Source organism: Zingiber officinale, chromosome 9B, assembly GCF_018446385.1.
Source record: "Zingiber officinale cultivar Zhangliang chromosome 9B, Zo_v1.1, whole genome shotgun sequence".
Classification (NCBI taxonomy): Eukaryota; Viridiplantae; Streptophyta; class Magnoliopsida; order Zingiberales; family Zingiberaceae; genus Zingiber; species Zingiber officinale.
In genome coordinates this window covers 82155155-82183020 of record NC_056003.1, presented here as the reverse complement: position 1 = coordinate 82183020, position 27866 = coordinate 82155155, and the positions used below count along the sequence as shown (strand labels likewise).

The 27866-nt window shown below is 34.5% G+C and overlaps 1 protein-coding gene across 1 annotated transcript in view; it reads right to left on the bottom strand.

Moving 5' to 3' along the window:
• Positions 1 to 27866, bottom strand: part of LOC122025175 (protein SHOOT GRAVITROPISM 6-like) — a 60643-nt gene that overhangs the window by 22373 nt on the left and 10404 nt on the right. The window contains exons 6-27 of the mRNA XM_042583948.1: positions 19372 to 19462; positions 19166 to 19261; positions 18978 to 19056; positions 18839 to 18902; positions 18517 to 18620; positions 18314 to 18419; positions 17543 to 17629; positions 14583 to 14660; positions 13116 to 13183; positions 12728 to 12827; positions 12458 to 12634; positions 12275 to 12364; positions 12103 to 12168; positions 11844 to 11942; positions 11696 to 11770; positions 10669 to 10728; positions 8020 to 8109; positions 7650 to 7771; positions 7327 to 7456; positions 7175 to 7254; positions 4638 to 4770; positions 3574 to 3655 (exon numbers count right to left, since the gene is read on the bottom strand). Of these exons, the coding sequence (XP_042439882.1) occupies positions 3574 to 3655; positions 4638 to 4770; positions 7175 to 7254; positions 7327 to 7456; positions 7650 to 7771; positions 8020 to 8109; positions 10669 to 10728; positions 11696 to 11770; positions 11844 to 11942; positions 12103 to 12168; positions 12275 to 12364; positions 12458 to 12634; positions 12728 to 12827; positions 13116 to 13183; positions 14583 to 14660; positions 17543 to 17629; positions 18314 to 18419; positions 18517 to 18620; positions 18839 to 18902; positions 18978 to 19056; positions 19166 to 19261; positions 19372 to 19462 (2077 nt within the window). The remainder of the gene's footprint in view (positions 1 to 3573; positions 3656 to 4637; positions 4771 to 7174; positions 7255 to 7326; positions 7457 to 7649; positions 7772 to 8019; positions 8110 to 10668; positions 10729 to 11695; positions 11771 to 11843; positions 11943 to 12102; positions 12169 to 12274; positions 12365 to 12457; positions 12635 to 12727; positions 12828 to 13115; positions 13184 to 14582; positions 14661 to 17542; positions 17630 to 18313; positions 18420 to 18516; positions 18621 to 18838; positions 18903 to 18977; positions 19057 to 19165; positions 19262 to 19371; positions 19463 to 27866) is intronic.

Sequence of the window (27866 nt, the reverse complement as noted above, 5' to 3'; positions counted from 1 at the left end):
CTTTGAAGTGGAATGCGATGCTTCCGGGACAGGGATTAGCGGAGTCTTGCAACAAGAAGGTTGCCCCATTGCGTTTTTTAGTGAGAAACTACATAATTCAAGCGCGAAATATTCTACGTATGATAAGGAGTTTTATGCGGTCATCCGAGTACTGGAGCATTGGAGTCATTATCTCCTTCCGAAAGAATTTATCCTTCATACTGATCATGAGTCACTTAAATTCATTAATAGACAGCATAACGTGAGTCGCCGACACGCCAAATGGGTAGAATTCCTTCAATCATATTCCTTTGTTCTCATGCACAAGTCAGGAAAAGCGAACATTGTCGCGGACGCGCTTTCTAGAAGACGTGTTATTATCTACGCTCGATGTTAAAATTATGGGATTCGAGTTTCTTAAAGAACTCTACTCTAGTGACAATGAATTTTCTGTAGCATATGGAGAATGCTCTCGAGGCGCTTTTGGTAAATATTTAATCCATGATGATTTTCTATTTAAAAATAATAAGCTTTGCATTCCTAGATGTTCTCTTCGAGAGCTTTTAATTCGGGAAGTACACGGAGGAGGTGTGGCTGGACATTTTGGCATAGAGAAGACTTCTTCCATGCTCCAAGAACATTTTTATTGGCCAAACATGATCAAGGATGTCCAAGTTATTGTCAGTCGCTGTATTACTTGTCATCAAGCCAAGAGTCGATCGCAACCTCAAGGACCATATATGCCTTTGCCCGTGGCCGAGCGTCCTTGGGAGTTTGTGAGCATGGATTTCGTTCTTGGTCTTCCGAGAACTCAACCCTGTCGAGATGCAATTATGGTGGTCGTTGATCGATTCTCAAAGATGGCACATTTCATTCCATGTCAAAAGATAAACGATGCCTCTTCAGTCGCAGATCTTTATTTCCGAGAGATTGTGCGACTACATGGTGTGCCACGAACCATCGTATCCAATCGAGACTCTAAATTTCTGAGTTATTTTTGGAAGACGCTATGGAATAAATTGGGTACTAAACTACTATTTAGTACAACATGTCATCCACAAACCAATGGTCAAACCGAGGTGGTGAATCGAACGATGACTACTATCCTAAGAACTCTGGTATCAAAGAATCTTCGCGATTGGGATTTGAAGCTCGTGCATGCTGAGTTCGCTTATAATTGTGCTCCCAGCACTACTACGAAGAAGTCTCCATTCGAAGTAGTCTATGGAGTAAATCCATTAACACCTGTTGATTTAACTCCATTTCCGACAAAAGAAGTCATTGATGCAGCTGCGGAAGAACGTGCCAGATTGATAAAAAGCCTCATGAGAAGATCAAAGTGTAAATTGAACGTCAAAATGGGCGATATCAGGCACGTGCCAATCAACGAAGAAAGCTTATCATATTTAAACCCGGAGATTTGGTTTGGATACATTTACGAAAGGAGCGTTTCCCAGCTAAATGGAAATCAAAGTTAATGTCGCGAGCTGAAGGGCCTTTCAAAATCCTAAAAAAAATCAACGATAATGCTTATTGTGTGGAGCTTCATGAAGACTATAATGTTTCAGCTACATTCAATGTTCAGGACTTATCTCCGTACGAGGATGACATTGGACTCGAAGATTTAAGGGCAAATCCTTCTCAACAAAGGGAGGATGATATGAGTTGCGCAAGACAAGATCCTATGGAAGATATTTCATTGATTGAAAGCCAACAATTCGTAACACTACTTAACTAGAAGGAAGACCAAGAGTCTTGCAATGAATTCAAGACCAAGAAAGGAGAATGACTCTTTGCCACTCCTAGTCAAAATAAAATGCAACCTTTTATTCATTCCCTAGTTGCATGTATTTGTTTAATGGCACTTAAATGCATACTTGTTTAATTGAACTTTGCTATTAGCAAAGTTTATGTATTTAAGGAGATGTAATGAGTGAAGAGAGGTATTCGAAGAATAAGTTCTATTTTCTCTTCCTAAAGTCTAAGAGATCTTTTGTTGAAGAAATTCTAGAGTTCGGTGGTGCTTGTGTTGTATCTGATCATTAGTTTTTTCGCCATCAATCGAGAATCGGTGGTGTCGTTGTATCCGATTCGGGGTTGGTGCTCGCGGTTTGGCATAAGGTTGTTTCACATGCATCTCTTATTGACAATTTAATCAACTAACTAAAGTTTCAATTGACTCATATTCTCTTTAGTCAATTGGACTCCTTATTCAATCAACTCAAGTACAATAGACAAGCAAATAGTTTGTAGTCGACTCAGCAGTTGACTCAACACTAGTGGACTCAATCTGCTTTGGGATCAAGCTTGGACACTACAACAAGAAACTCATGTCCCTAGGTAGAAGGCTCTCTACAAGTCAAATATTATACTCACATCATTCTTGAATAATGTTGCCCAAATCACATGAAGCCCAATAGTAGAATTTAACATAATTCTAAGATAATTGCCTTAAGGACTTTGCTAGATTCCATATCTTCCACATGTCTAAAGGCTACAACCCTTCCTATGCTTGGCCAAATGCCTCACCACTACTTTCATTCCATTGTATGCAACCCTAACTTAAACCCTATGTGATACATCTCCATTGACGTTGACCACTTGAGGCACAATTGCACCAACATCATGTTCTGAGAAAATAATATGAATAGAGCACTCACTTTCTAGACATATAGGGTATGACATATAAATACATAGTTTATAATTTCCTTATATAGTACCTTTTTTCAATGTCTCCTATGTTCCTTGTTGGCAAATACTCTTCCCCCACTACAAGCCATTTCTTTCATAGGATTTTTGTTGCCCAATTATGCTATCAACCACCCTTATGCCAAGCCCATATGTGTTCTTACTGTGGCCAAGGTCTTTCCTTCCCTCACGAAACCATCTTCTCCAATAACTGGTACCTGTCCCTTCACAGCTCTATGTCAAAAAAAAAGTGCCAAGGAGACATAAGTTTTTACCTCTGCCTACTACCCCAAGAAATAGGAGAGGATCCCTTGGCCTCTTTTCTTGGAGAATTGAATAATTTGTAAGAGAATGCAACAAAATAGATACTCGTTGCAATATAATAAGGAATAGCTAGAAAGATGATTAGCAGAACAATAATTATATGGTACTTGGTATTTTGAATTCATGTAGGTAACCAAACATAGGAGTACTTATTCCACAAAAAATCATAGGGAATAAAATAGTAATTACCACATAACTATTTTAAAAATCATGTAGCATTATAGTATTTAAATACAAAAACAATAAAAAAAAAAAAAGGTATGCAACCTCCCAATATAAGATTCAGAAGAAAAAAAACACTTAAAAAGAAACAAGATAATTTAGGGTCATAGTTGAGCTCATATCTCAAGAAAAATAGCAAACTTTCAGTAAGTGATGAAAATACGCTGTATTCAAGCAAATTGGAGAACAAATAAAAAATCTATGTCAAATCGAAGATCACTAATAGGACAATTGCAATTACACTCTTGCTTTGCAGTAGGATGCTGAACATGAAGAAGGATATTGGTTTAAAAAGTACACTAGTGTATTTCAGACATAAAATATGGACAAGTGGAAATTCTATGTCAAATCCAAGATCACCTAATAGATCAATTGCAGTTATAACAGCCTGCTTTGCAGTAGGATGTTGGACATGAAGAAGACGTGAAAGCATATTGGTTCCCTGTAACAAAAAAAAACAAAAAATAGTTATATATTAGTCAAACTAATCAAAGAAGTGACTTATCAGATAACTGATAAAGCCACTTCATCAATGACTTGTAAGGACCACCAACAACTCATTTCATATTAGAAGTGAACTAAAACAAGATACAAAATTAAGCTTGGAAATGTTTTAGTATTATGCTCAATGCAGGAAAAAAAAATGGATGACCTAGCAAACAGCCAATTGAAAATCACATTCTGGGAATAACTATTCAATATAATGCAGCAGGATCTTACATGATGTATATCAGCTGAGAAAATATTAAACCTCCATAATCAAGGTGTTGAATGATTGTAGTTTTCCAACTTCCACCTAGTTAAAAGGCGCATGTTAAAGCACCTTGAGAAGGAAACAACCCTAGGGACAGAGTTCTCTAACCACCCTTTCTCTTCAATTCCATAGCATTTTAACCCAAGGAAACGAAGGGAAGGAAATGGCTAGGAACACTTTCTCCTATTTTGACTGAAATGACTTCTTCCAAAATTAGGCAAAATTAATTGACTGAGTGCAAAACAAGGTTGATCCATCCTTTTAGACCATCATACAGCTTACAGTTACTAGTTATTATATCCATGATAATTTTCTCTTAGCTGTACAAAATTAATTGAATAAAGGTTCTAGAAGATCTTGATAACAAATCAATAGTGATATTTAAGCAAATTACTGTTTGTGATCATGCATAATTTTTAGAGTGTATGTTGAATGAATTTATTGAAGTCCTAGTCATTAGTTAGTAGTTGAATTACATTGACAGGACAAAAAAGTTCTGGAAGTAATAATAGTCAATGGCTCAAACTTATTATAGTTAAGCCTTCAGCACAAAAGACATCCATGTTTCAATCAGGTGAGAGGCCACATTCCCAATTATACTTTTTATCAAAACATTGAGATGAGTTTTTTTTAAAAAAAAAGTAATAAGGAATCGGATCAGGGATCATACCACTAGTGCATTTATTCTAGCTTCAATGACTGTTGAAGGAGCATATCTAGCAGCATATCCATACATTAGTGCTAAAGCTGCATATGTATCATCTGCATTCTCCAAAACTCTACCAGAAAAGTAGGACAAAAACCTAGAAGAAATTTTATAGAAATGAGATGATTGCTAGGATTGCCACAGAATAATTATTAGAAAACTTAACGAATTAAATAAATAATACAATGTGAACCTCAAAACCAGTTGAGGTTAACGGTGTCGCATTGATGTTGATGTTAAACACAAAAGGGGAAATAAATATTTAAGAGTTCAATAAAACAATACTTTTTAGAATCATGATTTTCACTATTTTAGACACCAACACCAGTTGGATAGGGACCAAGACAGTATGCGGGGTCCCAAGGAAAGGGACGGACCACATTAGGTATATTGTACGCATCCTTACCTTGCATTCTAAGAGGTTATTTTCACGACTCGAACTGTGATCATAAGGTCACATGACAACAACTTTGAACCCAACAATATCAATATAGCAGGTATTTTGTACTAGTCCTTAGTGAAATCATATCTATCAGGCAGTACTTGATTAGATTAAAAAATTTACTCCAAAAACATACTAATATGCCAAAATATCGAGGCAAGAACACTATGCATAGATTGAGTGTTTCTATCAAGTATTCTTAAAAAACAACCTAGAAGAATAACCCTTGTTTAAAATGTCAGTGTTGTCTCACACTTATCAAGTGAGACATCCAATTCTTCTCCAACACAAGGCACAACATGGCAATAAAACACGGCATAGTGAAGGAACAGGAAAATATTGTAATGCATTATTTTTTAGAAGTACAATTACATACATTCACATACTCAAAATGAAAAACTTAAGACATAACTTATTCTATCTCAACCATTGTCATAAATCTAGTGATGCGTTAATAAGCTAGATCGAAGATACGATCTATGTCTAACTTATTGAGCAAATTAGAGAAACTCTCATAAACAAAAACACAAATTAGACACGAAGATGCCGAAAAGAAAACATCACACCAATGAAAAAATAATTATATAGTTGATGGACACATAGCAAATAGTGTTTCCAAACTCCTATCAGCAAAGTTTTAGAAATTAGCTAATGATGTACATAGACAATCCCTTTGCTCAGTCTAATAAATATATAACTATTTCTTCAATATCAAATCAACACATTGATAAAGAGAGGATTAAAGAAAGGATTAAAGGAGATCTAAAGGAACTAATATCTTAGGTGAGTTTCTCCTGAAGTGGCAATCACATTAGCACCAAATAATAAAGAGAAAAAGAAAGCGTTCAGGGTCCCTGACAAAAAGATAGATAGAAATTATAGCTCAACCTTAAGTAGACCTTAGCCCGATGAGAAGATGTCTTCTTGGATTAAGTCTCTGGCTTCAAGTAGACAACGGGACATACTCTCTGTTAAGTTTTTCACTAGTTGCACACATACCACATGCAAATAGCATAGAATAGGATAAACACCTAGGTGATAAATGCCTCGATGATATAGATTTAGAAAGTGATTTAGTTTTTGAAGAATTTGATAGTGAAATTTTAAGGATAATAATCACAACAATTGCAGAGAAAATAAGAGTTTGGGACGATGAGATTAATAATATTGATATCAAGTGGAGATTGATGGCAAATAAAATCATGAATATAGCAAGCTCAAGTCATTGAGTCTAAAGGTACATGTATAATATATAAAGATTTAATGGTAGTATTGAGTCCTTTCAAAATGCTCATTATGGTAAAAGATGGCTTTTATAGATTAGAATGTTGGCCAGTTAGGAAATAAGTAATAAATGCAAAGAAAAGAAAAATATTATAATGGATATGTGAAGTTACAAGAAAAGATAAAATAAAAAAAACACTATCCAAGAGAAATTAGATATAGCTTCAATAGATTATAAAATGAGAGAAAATGGATTAAAGTGTGGAGTTGTTGAAAGATGAGAACCATGACTATACAAATTGAATCATTTTAGTTAGAGGCAAAGGTGTAAAGGATACAGGATGACAAAGAAATTTTAGTTAACTTGATTAAAGTAATTTAAAAGATTTAGGTACCACTAGAGATATAGTCTTAAGTCTTTCATAGAGTGCAATAGAGGGGGATGACCTATGTAGTTGGCACCATACTATTAGGACTAAAACAATTGGATGATGATGTTTGTTGAAATTAAGTATATATGATATAATAACAATTTTAAATTAAATGAAATCAAAAAAATCTTTACAGTTGTTTGGTCACTGGTGATGTGAACCCGAATTCTCTAAATTATGAATCACATGATTAGTATGCTCAGTTTCAAATTATTCTCTAAATAGGTAACATATTTTCATATCTTAAGATAGAAAAATATTTCAAACTAGAATTTTTAACACACAAATAATTACAGAAACAATTGATAATATGTGCCTTGACTTGATAAACTTGGTTTGAATAACATCACAGGCAGATAGATTAAATTATTTATGTGTGACCATCAAAAGCACCATGCATGTACCTTTGAAATGTGCTACATCCAACATTGTCTAAAATGTGCTTTAACTTTTCCAAAACAGTATCAAGATGGGAAGCAGCAATCTGCATGAGGCAAAATTTTGTGACAAATAATTCACATCAATATAATAGCACAATTTTTCTTAATCAACATACCAGCCCCATCCCTTTAGCAAGTCCAAGTCTATTTACAGGGATAGAGATGTTTGCATGATCATACATCCACTCTATCTTTCCACAAACATAAATCCTATCATCAACTTTTTGAAGAAGCATTCCAAGACATCTGTCAAACAGGGAATAACTAAAGTAATGAGTATCAGACAAACTTTTATTAGATAAGATCTAAAAAGAGTAGAAGTCCCATGTGTACTCATGAACATCCTCAACTTTGAACATCCATCCCATCAATGTTCACATCCATACAGTCCTACCAAATTATAGTAAATAAAACTGAACTGTAGAATGATAGTTTGTACCTATGCAGGAGAGACAAATGCTCATCATCGTCATCATAAAGAGCATACTGTCTTGCAAAAGCATTGCCTAAAGAAATGATCCATTCATTGTCTTGGACAACATCCAAAGATACAGCTAAAAACTGCAAGAACAAAAGAAATTCTCAGCCAAAGTTGAAGAATTAATATGGAATTCTACAGACAATCACTTAAATCTAATGCCATTTGTATAAGGTACTTGCTTATAAAAAGAAATACGTTGATACAAAAAACCAAGCCCATAAACAAAGAAAAGGTAGAAAATATAATATATCACCAAACTGAAGAGTGAAGATATAATTATGTTTCAGTAATGATCTATAAGCAGAAAAGCTATCAAATCAACACTTACATTGACTATCATGTCATCCCAAGTCTCTTGATAAGATAAATCCTGCCTCAGATCATCAAGATCACTTATATATGCCTTCATTTTTGGAACCTAGTACTTGCCAAAAAAAGACTTCATGAGATGCTTCCAAGCACCAATCTTGAATAAGCTGATGAGAAGAACACTTTGAGAAGTTTGTAAGGAAAATTTTCCCAATTTTCTTCTAAAAAAAGTGGAAATGTGTGGTAAGGGAAGAAAAGCATGTCACTCAAAATCTTCAACATGAAAGAATATTTTTTTCTCATTTCTACATAATGATTGTTTGCGCTCATGTAAAAAGTACATTTCATTTTTTTAGAAATGATAATAGAACTTGCTCCTTTAACTCATCTTTTAATTTCCACATTCTATTTTTTCCATGGAAAAGAAAGTCTGAAAAGGAAAAAAGAAAAAGAAACTTAAAGGTGATAAAAGTATAATCACTTGGCATCCACAAGAAAACTTAAGCTTTTGCAAAGCCCATAGGAAATATGATTGTACATAGTGTTCTTGAAATTCGTATCAATATCTGATTTGGCTAATTAAAATATCAAAGTATTGATGGTAGCAAATTGTTGGAATCAGTGAAATTGAACTCGATAGGGAAAACTCTAAAAATAGAAAAATGACAAAATTATTATACATGACATTATAAAAGATGTTTCAATATGCTAATTTCATGTAATAATAACATATATCAATGATATCAGTTTTTTGTTGCTACTAAAAATTTCAAATTATTTATGATAGAAAAATATAATAACTTTATAGTTATATCTAGTAGCTCATTAAATAACAAATTGTAGTTATTAATATATATATTCAATAAAATTGAATTTAGGGCACTATTAATCCTTTTCTCTCTCTATGGTCATTGAGAAAGTGAGAGATGCTAAGCCGCCATGTGTAGCTAGGGGTGGCAAAGTTGAATGAGTGGTCCTCGAGTTTAAGGTAAATCTTGAATGGTATGGCTAATAGATTTAATGTGGGATTTAAGTAAGTGATGAAGACTCCCCTTCTTATTTAAGTTGGAAAAGGTGGAAAGTAAGTCAAAGTGAATAAATTTTCAATTCTTAGTCTGATTCAACCAAATTTTAACTAATATCATTCATTTATGCTCTTCATTTAAAAAAATAAAAATCATATCCCATCCATTTTCTAGTGAAATGTAACTCGTTTCTATCTAATTTCTTCAAATCTCTAATGCAACTTGGGTAATCAATAATGATAGCAGTCAATTTTGACAATTATATTTTGATTATTTTCACAATGTTTGAATGGTCAAAGTTAATCAAATTAGTGCACCAGAAAATTTTTTTGGTGAAGTTGAGATTTTAACAAGAAACAACATACAAAGAATCTCACACCCTATCCCTGTTTGGCTTAAAAGGCACCCCTAAATTATTCAGAATCATTAATTAGGAGTACAAGAATAGGTCAGGCAGGGTTGAAATCCAAAAGTTTTCTAACACAATTTCCAAATCATGTCAGAGGACAGGTTTTTTTTAATCCAAGTAATGCAGTTCGTTTGACCTGTTTCAAGTTCAAGTAGCAGTAAGGGGTACATAACTCGGAATGTGTAAGAAGGGTTAAGTTTGCCTTCCCTGACTTGCTAGCCCATCAATATGCATATCATGAATAGAGCCCCTCTATATATGTAGATTGTGAGAACCTAGAATTACACTAAACAAAAGTTAGATTACGATATTATTTTCATGATCACATTAAAACAGTTGACAAAATGCCACCAATAGAGCCCCTTCTTCTTCTTCTTCTTCTTCTTCTTCTTCTTCTTCTTCTTACACATGGTTTGTTGGTCAGCACCAAACTTCATGGTTCTAGCAAGCCACCAATATAGGCACCTGTACTTAAATTTTGTTTAGATATTCCACATGTTTCTGCTAGCTAGCAGTGTATCTCTTTCGTTTCTATAGTATCTCATCTTTAAGTATAAGATGCTTGCTCTTTACTTTTCATGTATACTGCTTTTTCCAAAAAAATTATTTTCTCCTCTTTATTCTTTCTTTTGTTCAATCTCCACAATCAAACATAAAATCCTCTACAAAATAATAGATCAAGATTGCATAAACGGGCATGAAGAACATTTCCACCAATTACAGGTAGACTCTATCTTCGCAAATTCTGCACTAAGAGGAAGCACTTAACATAGACATGGCATTGCCAACAAAAGTAGGTGTTACCTTTATAAGACAACTTCCAACAATGAAACCTCAAGAAAGGTTCGCTGATGCTGTTTGTAAATCTATTGGGTCAAAATCACACTAAACAAATCTTCACATAACCAAACTTACTCCGACTTCCCATATATTATTTTTGTAAGATCATTTCTATAACATCTTTAAGTAATTACAGTGATAACTCATATATACATCCATCACACAAAATGTTAAATATAGAATTTGCAAAAAATGTTATTTTCTCGAATGTTCATATTTCATTATCTAAGAAATTAATCTTCTTGCCAAAATATTTATAGGCTAATTTAAGAACGGTCGACTCCACAGATAACCATGACAGAGAGCAAACCATTACAGAAACTAGAAGAAATGACAATCAAAAAATATTGATGACTATAAAGCCCATTTAAAGAGTACCTTACAAGTGCTATACCTCATCGTGCCAAAGAAAACTGAGGTTTTTTGGGAACAAAGATCCTAAATAACACAAGACCTGCAAATAATAGCAAGTGTAAATAAGTTTAATGGCCATGATATAGAAACAGCATAGCTGCTACATAGGCATCACATTTGTGATGATACACAATCAAACAACCTCATGACCCATAAATCTGTTAATAAAAATCTTACTCAGAAGAATTATTAGGCAATATGTTGGCAATCAACTTTAATACTACACATGAAATAAACATGCTATGAAGACTACCTCTTTTATTTTAAAAGAAAAAATTGATACATAGGCCTTGTAAGTTTTTCTTATGTGTGCAACCATGATCAACTAAGGACAAAGAGGTGAAAATAATATTAAAAAAATCAATGGTTTTTTCATACTTATAATTTGAAAATATGGTGAAATTTACTTTAAAATCTTCATCAACTTTATATACATCTTGGAACCCCTGCTCCAGTCACAACCTATTGAGCTTCAAAACCCAGCTAGCATAACTACTACTATCTTACCAGGCTCATACAAACATAATGGCTTCACTCTGGTCCAATATTTCCTGAAACTAGGCTTTTGTCTCTTCTATGCCAAACCTTACCTCTGCAGCCAGCACCATCAACCAGCATAAAGAAAGTGAACAGGTTGATTCCGAATTAACTAATGTCTTTGTGAACAGCTTGAAGATACATGTGTTAGGTTGCAACTGTTAAAAAAGGTAATTGTACAATACCAAGAAATAGAAGTGCCAAGTGTGCAGGAAAAAATTAGAAACAAAATAAGATGTGAAATTTACAAACAGAATGGATACATGATAAACATAAAAGAACCATCACTCTTAAGCAATCACTTATGCACTGTATTCAACTTAGATTGCAGTTGCACTTGCATTATGCATGCATAAATGCTGAATAGCAGCTACTTTGTAACAGGGAGACTGTTCAACTTTTTGTTATATCTTATAAGTAAAACAACTACTAAGATGCACAAAGTAGTTGTAGTAAAAGAAGAAATAGACCGTCAGAATTTGAGTTGCCAGTTCCTCCCTTGCAAAAGGATCATGCATAAGCACAATTAAACGAGCAAAAAGGTCCTGCACAAAACAATAAGGCAACAACTAACAAGGATTACAAGTTAAGTAGCACATATTTAGCAACTAGCTTTACCTCAGAGCTAGGAATATCATTTGAAATGTTAAATTCACAAGACAATGGACTTGTCTGGAATGATCTGTGCCTACCCAACTCAGTTACACACTTGCAAACCTGCAAGGTCATCAATGCAAGATAATGGATAGCATGGTACTACCAAATCTGTGATTAACTAGTGTGTGTGTGTGTGTGTGTGTGTGTGTGTGTGTGAGAGAGAGAGAGAGAGAGGAATGCTGAAACATAAAAAATTGTTCACGCAAGAAATTTATCTTACTGTTGCAACTGCACGTGTATACTTTTTAGGCAAAAGCATCCTCAAGATGAAAGGCCAGAGTACATGCTGAAGAAATTGTAGACAAAACCATGACAAACAAATGGAATAGATTAAGAGAAAATGGTAAACATACAATTGAAAGAGAGGTCAAATAATGCTAGTCATGTTATACCTCCATCTCAGGAATGGTGATAGCTAGTAAAAGGAGGCTTTTTTCACAAATCACCCTTAATTCGGATGGACTAACAGGACCGATCATTGCCTGAAAATTTGGAGGATGCTAAAATACCAGTAAACAATTTAAAAAAGAAGCAACTAGAAATAAAATACAATATAAGTTTACGTTAAACTAAACCTTTAGGTTCTTATTCTGGAATGTCTGGAATGGGATGATTTTAAAAGAGGCTTTCTTGGAAGTCTTGTGCATTTGTATGTCATGATCTGATATAGCACAATGACGTACAAGGTACTCCACAAAAAGTTCAGCAGGAGGTCCACTCAAGTAACAGTGTGAAGCCATGACAACAATTAACTGACAGAACAATAATTTTCATAATGATTATACAACTGAGCAAAACCAAAAAACAAAAAAAGTAAAGAATTGATTTAAATTTAAAGGGGATACCTCTGAAAGTGCTTTTCTAACACCTAAACTTTGCTCATCGATCAACAATTTGACGGCTTCAACAAGTGATGCCCTTTTGTTATGCCAAGCTTCCAACAATCTAGATTGTTTAATATGGTGGAAAAAGATGTGTTATTGGGTTCCAATCTTGAAACCAAAAGGATAATTCTTTCCAATCTAATGTATTTGCAACAAAATAGTTCAAATGTCCATTAACTGTAACTAAGATCCTGGTCTTGGTTTCCCATAAGGGAACCAATCATAAAACTTCAGAGAACTTGGGTAACAAATGCAACTTTCACAGAGAAATAGTTTGGAATGATGAATTGCAAAGAATACCATTGCATAAAAAATTAACTATAAGAGAGATCAAACTAGGTGACAAGACCTGGGTAATAGATGTTTTATTGCACAGAGTGCTCCAATCGTTGGCAGTTCATCTTTGGATTGACATTTCTGAAATATTAGGAAAGGGAAAGTTGATTAGAGACTAAGAAATTGATTTTCTTCCAGTGGATGAGGATAATGATAAGGGGTTTTGCATGATATGCTTTCTAATACTATATAGTTATTTTATCATGGTTGGTATTAAAGATAAGATAAGCTAGGCAATTAACAAAAAAGAGAATTTACTACATTACTGTTAAAGGCTTCAAGAAAGGTTCAGCTTGGATTTGAGTATGCTGAAGTTGATTATCTACCTATTTCTCCCAAAAGTTCAAGGGGTTAGGAAAGAGATCAATGCATAGATCTATATTCCTAAATCCACCCCTTTCATGTATGAGTGACTATCTTTGATTAAGCTAAATCCATCACATGAATAGATCAGATAATATTTTTGACACAGGGAGATTTGAATCTTACACCTCTTGCTCTGACACCATGTTCAAGTTAATTTGCTAGCCACTTATAAAGGATTGTTAGGAAAAGAACTAATCTAAATGTTTTAAATCCTTTAGAGTATAACATACCCTTAGTGTCTGAAAGTTGTTCTTTATGACCTAGGTCAAATATGTTTTTGGGTAGAAGAATAATCAGCTGCTGCACCCTTAAGATGAATCATTTCCAAGTTGGGCTATTTTAGTAATTATGCTTTCCTATCAACAACTACATCAGGTGCATTTCAGAAATCTAAGTAATTCAGGAGTTCTATTTTGACAAAATTTCAATGCTTAATTTATTTTACACTATAAAAAGGGTTCAAATTTAAAAGCCAAGTATCAAATAGTTCAAGAATTATTATTAGTGAATCATGAGAATAATTGTTTTTAATGCCTGCTAAGTTTATTATCTCATGACTTTTGTTTTAATAATAACTTCACAAAATACATTTTGTAATTGGCTAGAGTTGGTTCCTTTATGCAATACTATACATGTCACCACTTGAGGAGAACAACTCAGAAACCAAAATCTTTCTGTTGTTGTTTCCGGATTCACATTGAAACAAAAATGAGCACTATTGTACTGAAAGAAGGCATGATGAGTTGATGACTACAATTTTTGCTCAATACTAATTGAAGCCCTAGTACTAATATTCCACTTTAACAGTTTCTTTCAGTTCTATCACATTGACATAAAATAAGTGTTCTGATTTAGATCATGTTACACGTTAGACAATTCCATAATGTCCTTCCTTCAAATTTAATGAGATTGAATATTGTATGAGATCAAAGCTTACAAGCTTCACAGCATGAACCAGTCTCATTGATGAGGTAAGATAGAGGAGGTCATTTTGTTATATCAAACCAATTATCCAAGTCAAAGGTGCAGTTATTTAGATCTAAAAATTGATAAAGGAAATATCTTTAGAAGTAACCAATAGTAAAAGAATGCTCTAATTTAAAATTAAACTCACATTTAGAAGGAAGGCACACAGATCATCAGGGTATACTGAGCCGATCACAAGAAAACAATGTTGAATTTCATTATAAGTCTGAAATTAGAAAATATACTGATTTAATTTCCAGAGTTCAAATACAAAAGGTTCCATATTAAATAAAAAAAAAGGCAGTCCGATGCACGAAGCTCCCGTCATGCGGGTCCCGGGGAAGGATCTATTGTACACAGTCTTACCCTGTTTTTTACAAGAGGTTGTTTCTAGGATTTGAACCCGTAACCTTTTGGTCACAAAGCAACAACTTTACCGTTGCACCAAGGCTCCCCTTCAAGGGTCCATATTAAATAAATGAAACAAAAAAAAAAAGAAATTGAATAAGAAAAGCTGTATTCCTTATGAGAAAGTAACAAATTTATTAGCAACCATGAGACAGCATTCTTATAGAATTTCTGAATGTTGAATCATGAAGGCATGTGATTTATCAAGAAGTGTCGTGTAACAGAAATTCCAAACAAGAATTAAGCTCTTTTTCAGCAGCATGATACTACTACTGATTAATCTAATAGTTGGCTTATATCCTTGCATTAATTTTGACAAATTCAAAAGCTTCAAATCAAGCAATCTACAACCATTCATTTGTTAACTCCTTTTATGTTAAACTACTGACATTGGCCAAAAATTGGAAGTAAAGTTGATTCTCACTATAGTAGTTGTAATTGTATATCAAAATATACAATATTTACAGAAAAATACACATTTGTATATTTATAAAAATGTCCTCCACTCAAGCTGGTTTAAATCCCCAAAAGGCAATTCAAAAATCAAAATAAAGCACCAACTTGTTAAAAATATATTGAATTATAGGACCTCCATTACTAGTGATATTGTCTAGCATTTAGCTCATTGGAAGGATAAGCATGTAACCGATCCAAAATATTTAGGACAAACTCAGGTCCATGATGATGATAGAGCCTCTAAAAGACTCGCCTAGTAAATACATCAACTGGTCACTAGAAGTAACAAAAGTTGTAATAATTTTCTTAGAATGAATTTTCTCCTGTCCATAAATGAAAGACCAGATTATATAGCTTAATTGACTGCATAATCAATACCTAAATGAGCAATCAGATATTTGAGCTAAATAAACTTACATATTGAACATCTTTACATTCTACATTTTCACTTGATTGGGGCACTACATTCTGTTTTTTTATTTTTTCAATATGTTAGAATCATTCCCAAAACACAATACTTAATGGTGATCATCTATATCTATGGAAATTTGAAAATGATATCAGTATAGGATATCATTTAGAGATGGTTTTCATAAAAAGTAGATGAAATCCTTGCCTGCATAAGTCATGATCACAGAATCCTTATAGCTAGCTCCTAATGACCTGGCATATAAAAGAGTTTGCCTAACCACATTGATAAAGTTGATATCAGGTCTAGTAATTGCAAGATTGTTCAATTTCCCAAGCAAAATACCAAATTACCCTGGTTCAGATAATCACTTTCCTATCTAGATATTAGTCAAATATTTAGAATCATAGGAGTATTAACAATTCTAGAATCTAAATATCATCAATTTCTTCAAGCATATCAAGCTCGTTTTTTTTTTTTGGTTAGGTATAGTAACTAACCAATGTTCATTGTCATCATCCAGATGTGTATATCCCAACTATTTGGGATCAACTACATGAATCTTATCCCTCAATTGAGCTCTATCCAATACAATGTCAGTAGTAACTTTCAAACTAACTAAATCATCTTTTTTACATCAACAGATTTTTTTTTTTTTTTTTGCTCTCCCTCTACATGATAAGACATTTCACTTTAATAAATTCAATTCTTAAAATTATAGAATCTATTAGTATCTTTGGACATGTTCATACTATCTCAATTTATTTTCTTTAATTTTATCATTTGTTAGAGCTACACCAATTACACTCGAAAAATAATTGTTTTTTATCCTTCCTCACAACTCCAAGCATCAATATTAGCATTCTCATATCTACCATATTAACTTCATACATGTCACCTAGACACCCAACATCTCCAATCTGTAAAATATGATGGATCCTACAAGTCTTAAAAAAATTCCTTTCGGCTGAAAGGAGGCACAATGACAACAAGAACCACCAAAACCTCCACTCATTTTGATGGTCCATTCTATTAATTGTATCTTAATTAATGTTCACTTCTTATCAAATGATAGGTTGTTACTGTGATTTTATTGTTGGTGCAATTAGCTCCTCATCGAGGTTAATGATGGTATGGATTGCATTTTGATATTTAAGCAATGTGTTTGTTGTTAAGAGATGTTTGGGAAATTATTGGAAAGATTGTTGGTACAATCGGCCCTTATTCAAAATTGACAATTATATGTATACTTTTGTTAGTTGAGTCGAGTAGGTCAATTAAGACTATATACTTGGCAGTGGAAATCCAAGTAAGTCAATGAGACTAGATACTTAGCACTAGAAGTTCAGGTAGATTAGTGAGAACCGAATACTTAGTATTGGAAGTCCTAGCAAGTCAATAGTGACTGTATGTTAAGCAATGAAAGTCCCGAAAGCATAAAAGCTTCTTGGCAATGGTGAAGTCCTAGAGATGAGGAGTCTCTTGGCAACCATGTTAGGTAATATGATAATTGGAAAAGTGTCAAAGACAACCATGAGGACTTCTACAACCACACTACACTGAAAGGTTCTTAAAGTTGAACAAGATAGAACACGTTATTTTCTTAATGAAATTTATATCATACCAGAAAAATAGAGCAAACTAGTTTGCTAAGAATCCATCCCACAACAAAAAATTGATGCTACATAGCAAGTTCATATTCCCACATTCCAAGGAAAAAAAACAAAGACAATTCGAACATTAACTTCAAGAATATCAAATAACACAATATTAAGATTAGAAATTTTGCTCCCAAGCATGATTATGCATTACTAATTAGACATCAAATGACACACCTTTAGGCTGATTGAAAATTTTGAACTATGAGTTTGGTAATTGATGCAAGAAATTGGAAGAAGACTGCATAAGATCACTATGAGTTCCTGCAGGAAAAGCCAAAAGAAACCAAACTCATATTTTATCATGAAAAATAGGAAAAGGAAATTAGAAACAGAATTTATTATTGCAATAAACCCAAATATGCATATCATGGCATATCCTACTCTATAACAGAAACAACAAGAAACAATTGTGAAATCTCAACTATCTGAAGTGCTCTTAAATCACTGCTAACAATATTGAGTAGAAGGTGGGGAGAAAGAGAGTGAGAGAAAAGGGAGAAGGCAGCTTTTAGGAGTGAGGTGGAGGACAAGATAGTTGGTGGGAGGAAGGGGAAGTGGGAAGAAATAGAGAAGTGGGAGGGTTCATCTGAGTATGAGGAGATGGTGAATGGTGGGAAAGAGAGGAAGTGGCAGTGAAGAATGAAGAGGGATGAGAACAATATACACAGTTGGGTCACATGCAAATTAGGAGGAGGTTGCCATAATATATGTGCACATCATGGATCACCATACTCATTTATGTGGGACTATGGGCATGGAGCATTTTAATTTTGCCTCAGATTCTCTGTTAGAAGGGGCTATTTTTCTGATCATTGTAAGATTATTTAAAACAGGATGTCTAACACAAAGGATAAATCTAAATAAAAAAATCAAGCGAAGTTTTACTTCATAGACTATCAGTACAAGGTCTTGCAAAATCATTATGAATCCTTATGTAAGGCGTGCCTCAAAATCAAGTAGAGGAGGGCCACTCTCAGACAGGAGGCAAGCAGTGAGAAGATTGTGCAGACTCTGTGTAGCAAGAAAAGCAATCTCTTGATCTTTTCTGTACCTGTATAAAACAAACATATAGTAATCATATCTCATGCTGTGGCATAATTCTGCAAAACACCAAAAAGAGAACTATCGTATAAATACAAATTACACACAAGTCCAAGATTGTAGGAATAAGCCTAGGCAACCCTGCCTTCAACTGTGAACGAGTAATAAGACCAACCATCTGCCCTAAAGCATCTACTGCACAAAGTCGTACCTGTGCCAAGAGATTCAAAGGTTAAAAACCGAATAGAAAGACTGTTTTGCCCTATTAAATTGTTGAGTCATAGAGTATTGTTATAAAATTACAAACTCTCAAGAACTAAAGAATACACTATATCCACTGAACTTCTGGTGTTTGTTTGAAGTGTGAACTTTATGAATATCTATATACAAATGAATACTTAGAATTAAGATATTATATTCAACAGTTACCTTTAGATCTCGTGAACTAGCCCAAACTCTCAACAGTAGTTCAAAAACAGAGTTCATAAAAGACCTGAAGTACATTAAAATGTCAGGCTGAAAACTGCATCTAATGACTAACAAAATGGTAGGGAAATGAGAAGTGTACATGACATCAGTATCAAGAAGTGGGTCAGAAGGAAAATCCCTAATATATTGCCAAGCTGCCTGACACCAACATTTGAATGCTAGAACCAAAAAAGAAAGAACAACCATAAAGTAATCGAGATTGATCAGTTACGACAAGAAACTCATTTTAGTATGCATGGTATCGAAAATAACTTAAGGATTACATACCATTTGCGAAAACTGGTCGTTGGGCATCCCGCACACTTCCAAGAATAGGTAATATACGTAGAAAAACGTCTTTCAAATGTGGAGAGAATTTCAGAGCTTCCCATGTGAAAAAAATACAGAAATAAAATTTTTTGAAAATATATAGACACTAAAAATACATGTAGGGGGAAAGGAAAAAGTTAAAGCACAAAGAAGACGCTGTACACCTTCAACAGTAGCAAAGTCTGCAAGTATCTGAACCATGGACTGCAAAGCTACATTGGATCCAGATAAATGAAGAAAAACTTCCTCCATCATCTACAATAAAATATCAACAAATAAAAAGAAGTAAACACTACCCTTTAAACTATAAAATCGTATAAAATTCAAACTATTAAGCTTGAAGAATAATCATATCAGTCTTATTCTATGAGCACAGAAGTCCAGAACTAATAATCAGTCAACTAACCTTAGTTCAATCTAATTAAGGTTAACAATTCAAATCCACATGTATACCTATAAGGCAATAACTATGTATTCAAACACTGGTGAGATCAAGGTTTAAAATCTCGATCTATGCCGAAATTTTAGTCCCGGATCGGAACGATACGGTTTCGGTATCGTATCATGTCATGCCGATAAAGTTTCAGTATTTTTTAAATATAAATGTATATTAATACTGATTGTTAAATATGTTTTATATTTTAAGATGTTGAATTTATATTTTCATATTTTCTCATAAGATAATGTCTATTAAATTTTTATAAAAAATATTTTAAAAAATAAATAATTCTTAAAATTTTAAACTAAATTTAAAATTATAAAAATAATTACAAAATTATTTGAAAATTTTAAATTATTTATTTATGTATTTGTAAATTTTTAATTTTAAATAAATTATTTGAAATGTTTAAGAATTATATTTTTTTTAATTATTTTATATTTATGTTTAATTTTAAAATTATTTTAAAATTTTAAAATTATTTTATAAAATATTTATTAAAATTTAAAATTCTTTTAAAAATTGAAATAATTTTTAATATTTTCTAATTATTATTAATAATAGTTTATTTATAAAAATATATATTTTAAAAATAAAAAATTAAATAAATAAAAAAATTACGGTTGCAATGTCCCACGGAGACTATCACTACATCGCGATCCCTGCGGAGGGTTTTAAGAATATATAATATTTATTATAATTTTTTTGAATTTTAAATTAATTTTTATATATTTTAATGGGATAATTTAATTAGGATTTAAATTATTTATTTAAATTAGAGATAATCATTAAAAAATAAAAACATAAATAAATAAATAAAAATTTTATTATATATTTTAAAAATTAAAATAAATAAAATATTTAATTAATTATATAATTTTATTAGGATTTAAATAAGCCTCTTTAAATTATCCCCCAAGAATTGTTTTAATTAAAAAACCTACACGTCATGGTAGTCGCGACCCCAAACTGCGATGTCGCGTGGCCTCTCCGGCGCGGCACCTCCTACGCGGCCGCGGGCGTCATGCCGCCCCTGCGCGGCCACAAGCATCACGCCGCTCTTGAACGGGCATCGTGTCGCATCGCCCCATGCACGACTGCGGGTGTCGTGGCCCCCCCCTCCCGCACAGCCACGGGAGTTGTGACGCCCCTCCGGAGCAGTCGTGGGCATTGCGGCTACCACTGGGACTGGTGTCGGGTTCGTGCCGGCGTCAGTCGATGGGCAAAACGAGATGTTTCGTCGATTTCGACACGAAATCTCAATCCCTGGGTGAGATTGTCTAGTATCAACTTGGCATGACCCAAACACTCAGGCCAAAAAGTTTAGCTGCCTAGTTGAAGTTTTCTCTATGCCAATTACCCCACGATGATCCCCTCATAACATTATTGGGTTAAGATAATGGTATTTTAGAAGAAGCTCAAAGACATTGGATATCATTCTCTATTTTACCCCCACAGCCTTTCCCCTAAATTCCCATCTATAAATAATCAATATCTCCTTGGTATAGAATAATAGATAGATCCAAGAATCTCCTGCCCATCCTATTCAAGCAAGCAAAGTTTGAAGTATGCAATGCAGTCAACCGACTGCAAAGTGATATTATGTGGTAAACAGTGGAATCACTGGGGTGAAGAGAAGAGCTCCAATTTTGAGGAGGTAATTTCTCTCCAAATCTCATCCACATTAAGCACAGGTGATTGCCTATTGTAATGAGATTGGGAGTTTTTTCATGATCTACAAAAATGACTTTAGGCATTTTGACAATGGTTGTGAGCACTCTAAAGCGATTTGCAAGTTTTGGAACATTCAGCAAGGCTGCAAGCAATGAATGCTAGTGGATTTCGGCAAGTCACCCACATGCAGTAGGGTCATGATGTCGAGGAAAGGCTCAACAAGCATGTCATAGCATTCGATAAGGTTTAGTTGCCAACATCAAGGCATAGACAAGCAAAGTTTCGATTAGGCTAGGCAAGTAGCATTGCAATGGGTCTCAAAGGGCAAATCATGGCATTTGACAAGGCTCAGCGGGTGGCATCAAGGCAGGTCTCAGCAAGCAATGTCCCGATATGGCTTGATAAACGATGCAGTGGCGAGGCTTGATGGGAAACATCGTGATGGGACTTAGTGGATGGCATCACAACTAGTGGAGTCAACCTCAAAGGAGACAAGGATACCCACATCTCTTTACGCGTCCCGTCCCGTTAACAAAGACCATGAATCACTCCACCTCACCACACCCTTTCCTCTCCATCGCAACCTTAAACAATATTTATATTAGTACAAATGCTCAATATACATAATGAACTGCATAACTAATGTAGAAGAGTGTGTGTTTGGGGTGGAGGGTGGGAGTATGTGTGTACATATGTATATATACACGCACTTTAATAATGTTGTAATAATCTACACTTAACAAATGTGTTTTAATTAACAATTAAAAGTTAATCACACTAAAAACATGGTTGACATAAGTGTTTTGCAATCGCATGAACTAATCCTCAATATAAGCAGAAAAATCATCATTTTTTTTAGGATAAAGCAACTAATATTCATATTGTTAATTTGGTAAGCTTCAACCAAATTATTTGAATGTTCTAGTATATGGGTCTTTGCATATGCAATTGACTTTGGTGCATATGGGAGTCGACCATTTAGTCCTCCAAATAAAGCCAACTGCATATCAGGGACAAAATATTTATATGCAATATATTCCCCTTACCCTTGTGCAATCCTTTGGAACAATCCTAATAGTTAAGAATAAACTGTTAATAGATGTACAATTCAAGATAGACTTAAATAACCAAAGTTGGCTAATCTGAATCATTACAAAAAGCTTGACATACAACAATTAACTTGTTTAGCTCAACCACTTGCCCAAAATGTGGTTCAAATTAATTTAGTTGATGATAGTTCTGATGTGGAACTCCACCCGTAACGAACCAGTCATAGACGGTCCCAAGCCCGGATAAAAGAGGAGGGTTGCGTTATGTTGCCGGCCAGCATTAAAACTATGACAAATATTCGATGAATAGATCCATTAGACTATTGTGCTAATGCTAGGTTGTTCCTCAGAAGGAACGTGTTGCAGGGTCCGACTATAATTCTCGACAAGGACCGCTACATCTCTAGAACTCGGATGTAGTGTTAAATATGTAAGAGTTCGCATTACAGGGTACGACTGTAACGTATCAACAAGGACTACTACATCTCCATGAGAACTTGAGTGTAGAACAAATATGATAGAAAAACTAATAATCATAGATTTAAAACATGGAACATAGGAACTCTATAAATCAATGGAGGTAGTAGATACGATGATTAGACGAAGAATTAGTATTTTTTATGTATAAGAGACAAAATAAGTAGGCAAGAAAGCAAAACTAATAAAGAACTCGAGTTTTAAGTTATGGCACACAAGAAAGAGTAAAGCAAGAAATGGAATGGGTATTGTTGTAGATAGTTCGTTAAAGGATAAAGTTGTAGGAGTATTGTTGTAGATAGTTCGTTAAAGGATAAAGTTGTAGGAGTATTGTTGTAGATAGTTCGTTAAAGGATGAAGTTGTAGGAGTAGTTAGAAAAGGGAATAGAATTATAGCCCTTAAGATAAGAGTGACGAAAGAAACTATAAACATAATTAACGTATATACACCGCAAGTAGGATTAGATGAAGCTACCAAATTAAGCTTTGGGATGATTTAAATGAAATATTACAAAATATTCCGCCAAATGAAATGATTTTTAATATGAGGTGATCTAAATGGGCATGTAGAAGTGTAGAAGTGAAGAATGAGGAATATGAGAGAGTACATGGGGCTATGGATTTGGAACGAGAAATGAGGAAAGGAAAACTATATTAGATTTTGTGATAGCATATGACCTTATATTAGCTAATATGTTTTTTAAAAAAAGAGAAGAGCATTTAGTCACATTCAAAAGTGGGAATAATAAATCGCAAATTGACTTTCTTATGGTTAGGAAAAAAGATAGAGAGATTTGTAAAGATTGCAAGGTCATCTCTGGATAAAGCTTAACTACCCAACATAGGTTAGTAATGTTGAATATACGTCTCAAACATAGTATCAATAGAAAGAAAATATATACGACTTCTAAAATTAAGTGGTGGAAGTTAAAGGATGAGAAGCAAAATATAATTAAGGAGAAGCTAGGAGTACAAGCATTAGGTGAAATATACGGTGATTCTAATATGACATGGGATAAGATGGTATCAAAGTTGAAAATAGTAGCTAAAAGTGTACTCGGTGAGTCAAAGAAACGTGGTGATTCTAATATGACATGAGATAAGATGGTATTAAAGTTGAAAATAGTAGCTAAGAGTGTCCTCGGTGAGTCAAAGAAACATGCACCAGTAAGGAATCTTGGTGGTAGAATGAGAAAATACAAGAGAAAGTGAAGGAAAAACGAATAGCTTATAAGAAATTATACATTTGTAAGAACAAGGAAAACTTAAAAAAAAAATATAATAGCCAAGAAAGAAGCTACGAGAGTAGTGAATGAAGCAAAGAATGGAACTTTTGAACGATTATATCAAAAATTGGATACAAAAGAAGGGGAAAGAGACATTTATAGAATAGCTAAAGTGAAAGAAAGGAAGACAAGAGATCTTATGCAAATGAAATGTATTAAAGATTAATTTAATAAGGTACTAATAAACAATGGAGAAATAAAAGAACAGTGGAAGAGGTATTTTCATCAACTTTTTAATGAAGGTTTAGGTGACCAACTTAACTTAAGTAATTTAAATAGGTAAAATGAGCATATAAATTTAAATTTGTATTGTAAAATTCAAACTTCAGAACAAGCTTTAAATGGGATGCACAATAGAAAAGTCATTGGACCATATAATATTCCGATAGAGGTATGGAAATGCCTACGGAACAAGATATTAAATGGTTTACAAAATTATTTAAAATGATATTAAAAACGAAAAAAATGTCTAATCAATGGAGTATAAGTACTCTAGTTTCCTTTATAAGAACAAGGGAGATGTCCAAAATTATACAAACTATAGAGGTATTAAACTAATGAGTCATACCATGAAACTTTGGAAAAAGTAATAGAAAAAAGATTATATATCTTCTTAGACAATTAATTGAAAAATATCGGGAGCACAAACAAGATCTACACATGGTATTCATTGACTTAGAAAAAACTTATGATAGAGTCCCAGAGAAATTATATGGAGAATTCTAGAAAAGAAAGATGTTAGCGTAACATATATTGAACTAATTAAGAATATGTACGAGGATATAATGACTAGAGTAAAGACTTCAAACAAAGTAACTGAAGCATTTTCAATAAAGATAAGATTACATCAAGGATCAACTCTAAGTCCCTATCTTTTTACACTAATTATGGGCAAACTCACTACATACATTCAAGACACAATACCGTAGTGCATGTTGTTTGCAGATAATATTGTTTTGATAGATGAAACATGTGAGGGAGTAAATGCTAAACTAGAATCTTAGCGGGAAACACTAGAAGGGAAAGGTTTTAGACTTACTAGAATAAAGACAGAATATATGGAATTTAAGTTTAGCAATATTAGACATAATGAGACAATTGTTAAGATAGGAGATAACGAGTTGTCCAGAACCGAGAGCTTTAGTTATTTAGGATCATTTTTGCAAAATGATGGAGGGATTGAGAGAGATGTCTTACATAGAATATAAGCAGGATGATTGAAATAGAGGAGAGAGTCGGATATTTTATATGACCGTAAAGTATCTCTAAAACTTAAAGGAAAATTCTACAAAACTGCAGTTAGACCTACTATTTTATATGGAGCTGAATGTTAGGCTATGAATTGAGCACATGAGCAAAAGATGAGAGTTACAAAGATGAGGATGTTAAGGTGGATGTGTGGACATACAAGAATGGACAGAATAAGACATGAGAGCATTTAGAGAAAGTCGAAGTTGTATCTATTGAGGGAAAACTCTGAGAGACACGTTTAAGATGGTACGGGCATGTACTTAGATGACCAATAAATGCTCCAGCTAGGCGATGCAAACGAGGAAGAGAGACCAAAATAGACTTGGTTAACAATAAAAAAAATAAGATAAAATTTATTTTAGATAATGACATAGTAGGAGATAGAGCTCAATGACGTAAAAGAATCTATATAGCCGACCCCATCTAGTGGGATAAAACTTGATTGTTGTTGTATAATTCTAATGTGGACGCCTTTGTTGGGCACCACTATAGTCGGAAGCAAATTGCATGATTTGCCACTACCTAATTTAGCTATTGTTATAGTGGAAATAAATAATAGCCTAATTAGCAATTGCTATAGTGGAAACAAATAATGACCTAATTAGCTTTCTATTTTTAATTCCTTGTTTCTGTTTGATTTCTTGTTCCCTTTGTAGGTTGGTCTTTCCTATTTCTGAGTCGTTTCATGTTTGACTTCCTATAGAATGAGTATTATTATTAATAAAGAGGGGAAGAGAAAAATTGAGTAGTGGGCTCTATCAAGGACGAGTCTCTTTTCCCCCTTGTGTGTGTTTCTATGACCAAGTCCAAAACCGGATCTCAACCAGTGACTCGATCCTACACGAGGGACCATAACAACTTGGTATCAGAGCCGATCATGGGTGGCACGAATCCTATTACATCCAAACTTGATGGCTTCACGGAGAGATTGACCTCGTACCAGCAAGTTTTCATGGAGTGGATCACCTCCCGCTAGTGAGGACTAGAGGAGCAGATGGTCGAGTTGTCCGGTATGATTCAAGAGGCAAGACGATGGTCGATGCTTGCCACAAACAGCCTACCAGCGTAGAGTGTGGCCCTTCCAAAGCTTCAGAGGCCAGACCTAAACCACCAATCAGCAGCACTATGGCCCGGCGGTACTTGAAGATGGAGTTCCCTACCTATTCTAGACAGTGTTGAGAAAACCGGGACCGGACCGGCCATAGTTGTCAATAGCCCCAATAGCCCTCGCTATAGCGAATAGCGAGGCGAGGCGACGGCTTGGGGCGATAAGGGGCTACGCGCAACGATCTTGACGATAGCGATCGCTATTAGCGCTATCCTCGCTATAGCGAGGATGGCAATAGCGCCCGTAGCAGGGCTATTGCAAAATGTAGCACAGATTTAATTTTTTAACCCATTTGCCTAATTTTTTAGGCTTATTTTTTAAAGGCCCATTACATAATTTTTTTAGGCCCATTTTTTAAAAAACCTAGATCTGCTCTCAAACCTCTTAAGAAACCCTACCGATTTTTTTTTTAAAACTGGATCGCTGAATCTGCGCAAGGGCCGAACGGCTGCTTCTCCTGATCTCGCTGCTCTCCCGCGCTTCTCCTCTGGTCTGCGCAAGGGACGGTTGCTTCTCCTGATCTCGCTGCTCTCCCGCGCTTCTCCTCTGGTCTGCGCAAGGGACGGCTACTTCTCCTGATCTCGCTGCTCTCCCGCGCTTCTCCTCTGGTCTGCGCAAGGGACGGCTACTTCTCCTGATCTCGCTGCTCTCCTGTGCTTCTTCTCTGGTCTGCGCAAGGGACAGCTGCTTCTCCTGATCTCGCTGCTCTCCTAAGAAACCTGCGCTTCTCCTCTGGTCTGCGCAAGGGACGGCTGCTTCTCTTGATCTCGCTGCTCTCCTAAGAAACCTGCGCTTCTCCTCTGGTCTGCGCAAGGGACGGCTACTTCTCCCAAGCTCGCTGCTCTCCTAAGAAACCTGCGCAAGGGACGACTGCTTCTCCTCTAGTCTCGGCCTCGCCTCACCTTGCTCTCCTGCTTCTTCCAGTCTACGCAACCTTCTCCTCCTACTGGTTGTGTGCTTCATTTCTGAATATTACAAGGTAATAAACACATCCAATTCCTCTCTATCTACACCTGTTTGATGAATGAGTGTGCACATCTTGAAATAAATGTTTCTGGATTCTAGAAACATTGATTAAAGTTTTGTTTTTTCTTTATTTTTTAGAGTTTAAAAGATGGAAAACTTACAAGAAGATATAAAAAAAAAAGATATTGGATGGAATTATGGGAGGATGGTCAACCCAGACAAGATTGTTGATGGAATAATATGCAACTTTTACCAAAAAGTTACAAAGGGTGGGATAACAAGGCTCAAACAACATCTCGTTGGAGGATTTAAAAATACAAAACTTTGTCCAAAAGTCCCAGCAATAGTTAAGCAAGAAATGAAAGATCACTTTGAAGAAAAGTTAGCCCAAAAAACTGTCATGGATTCC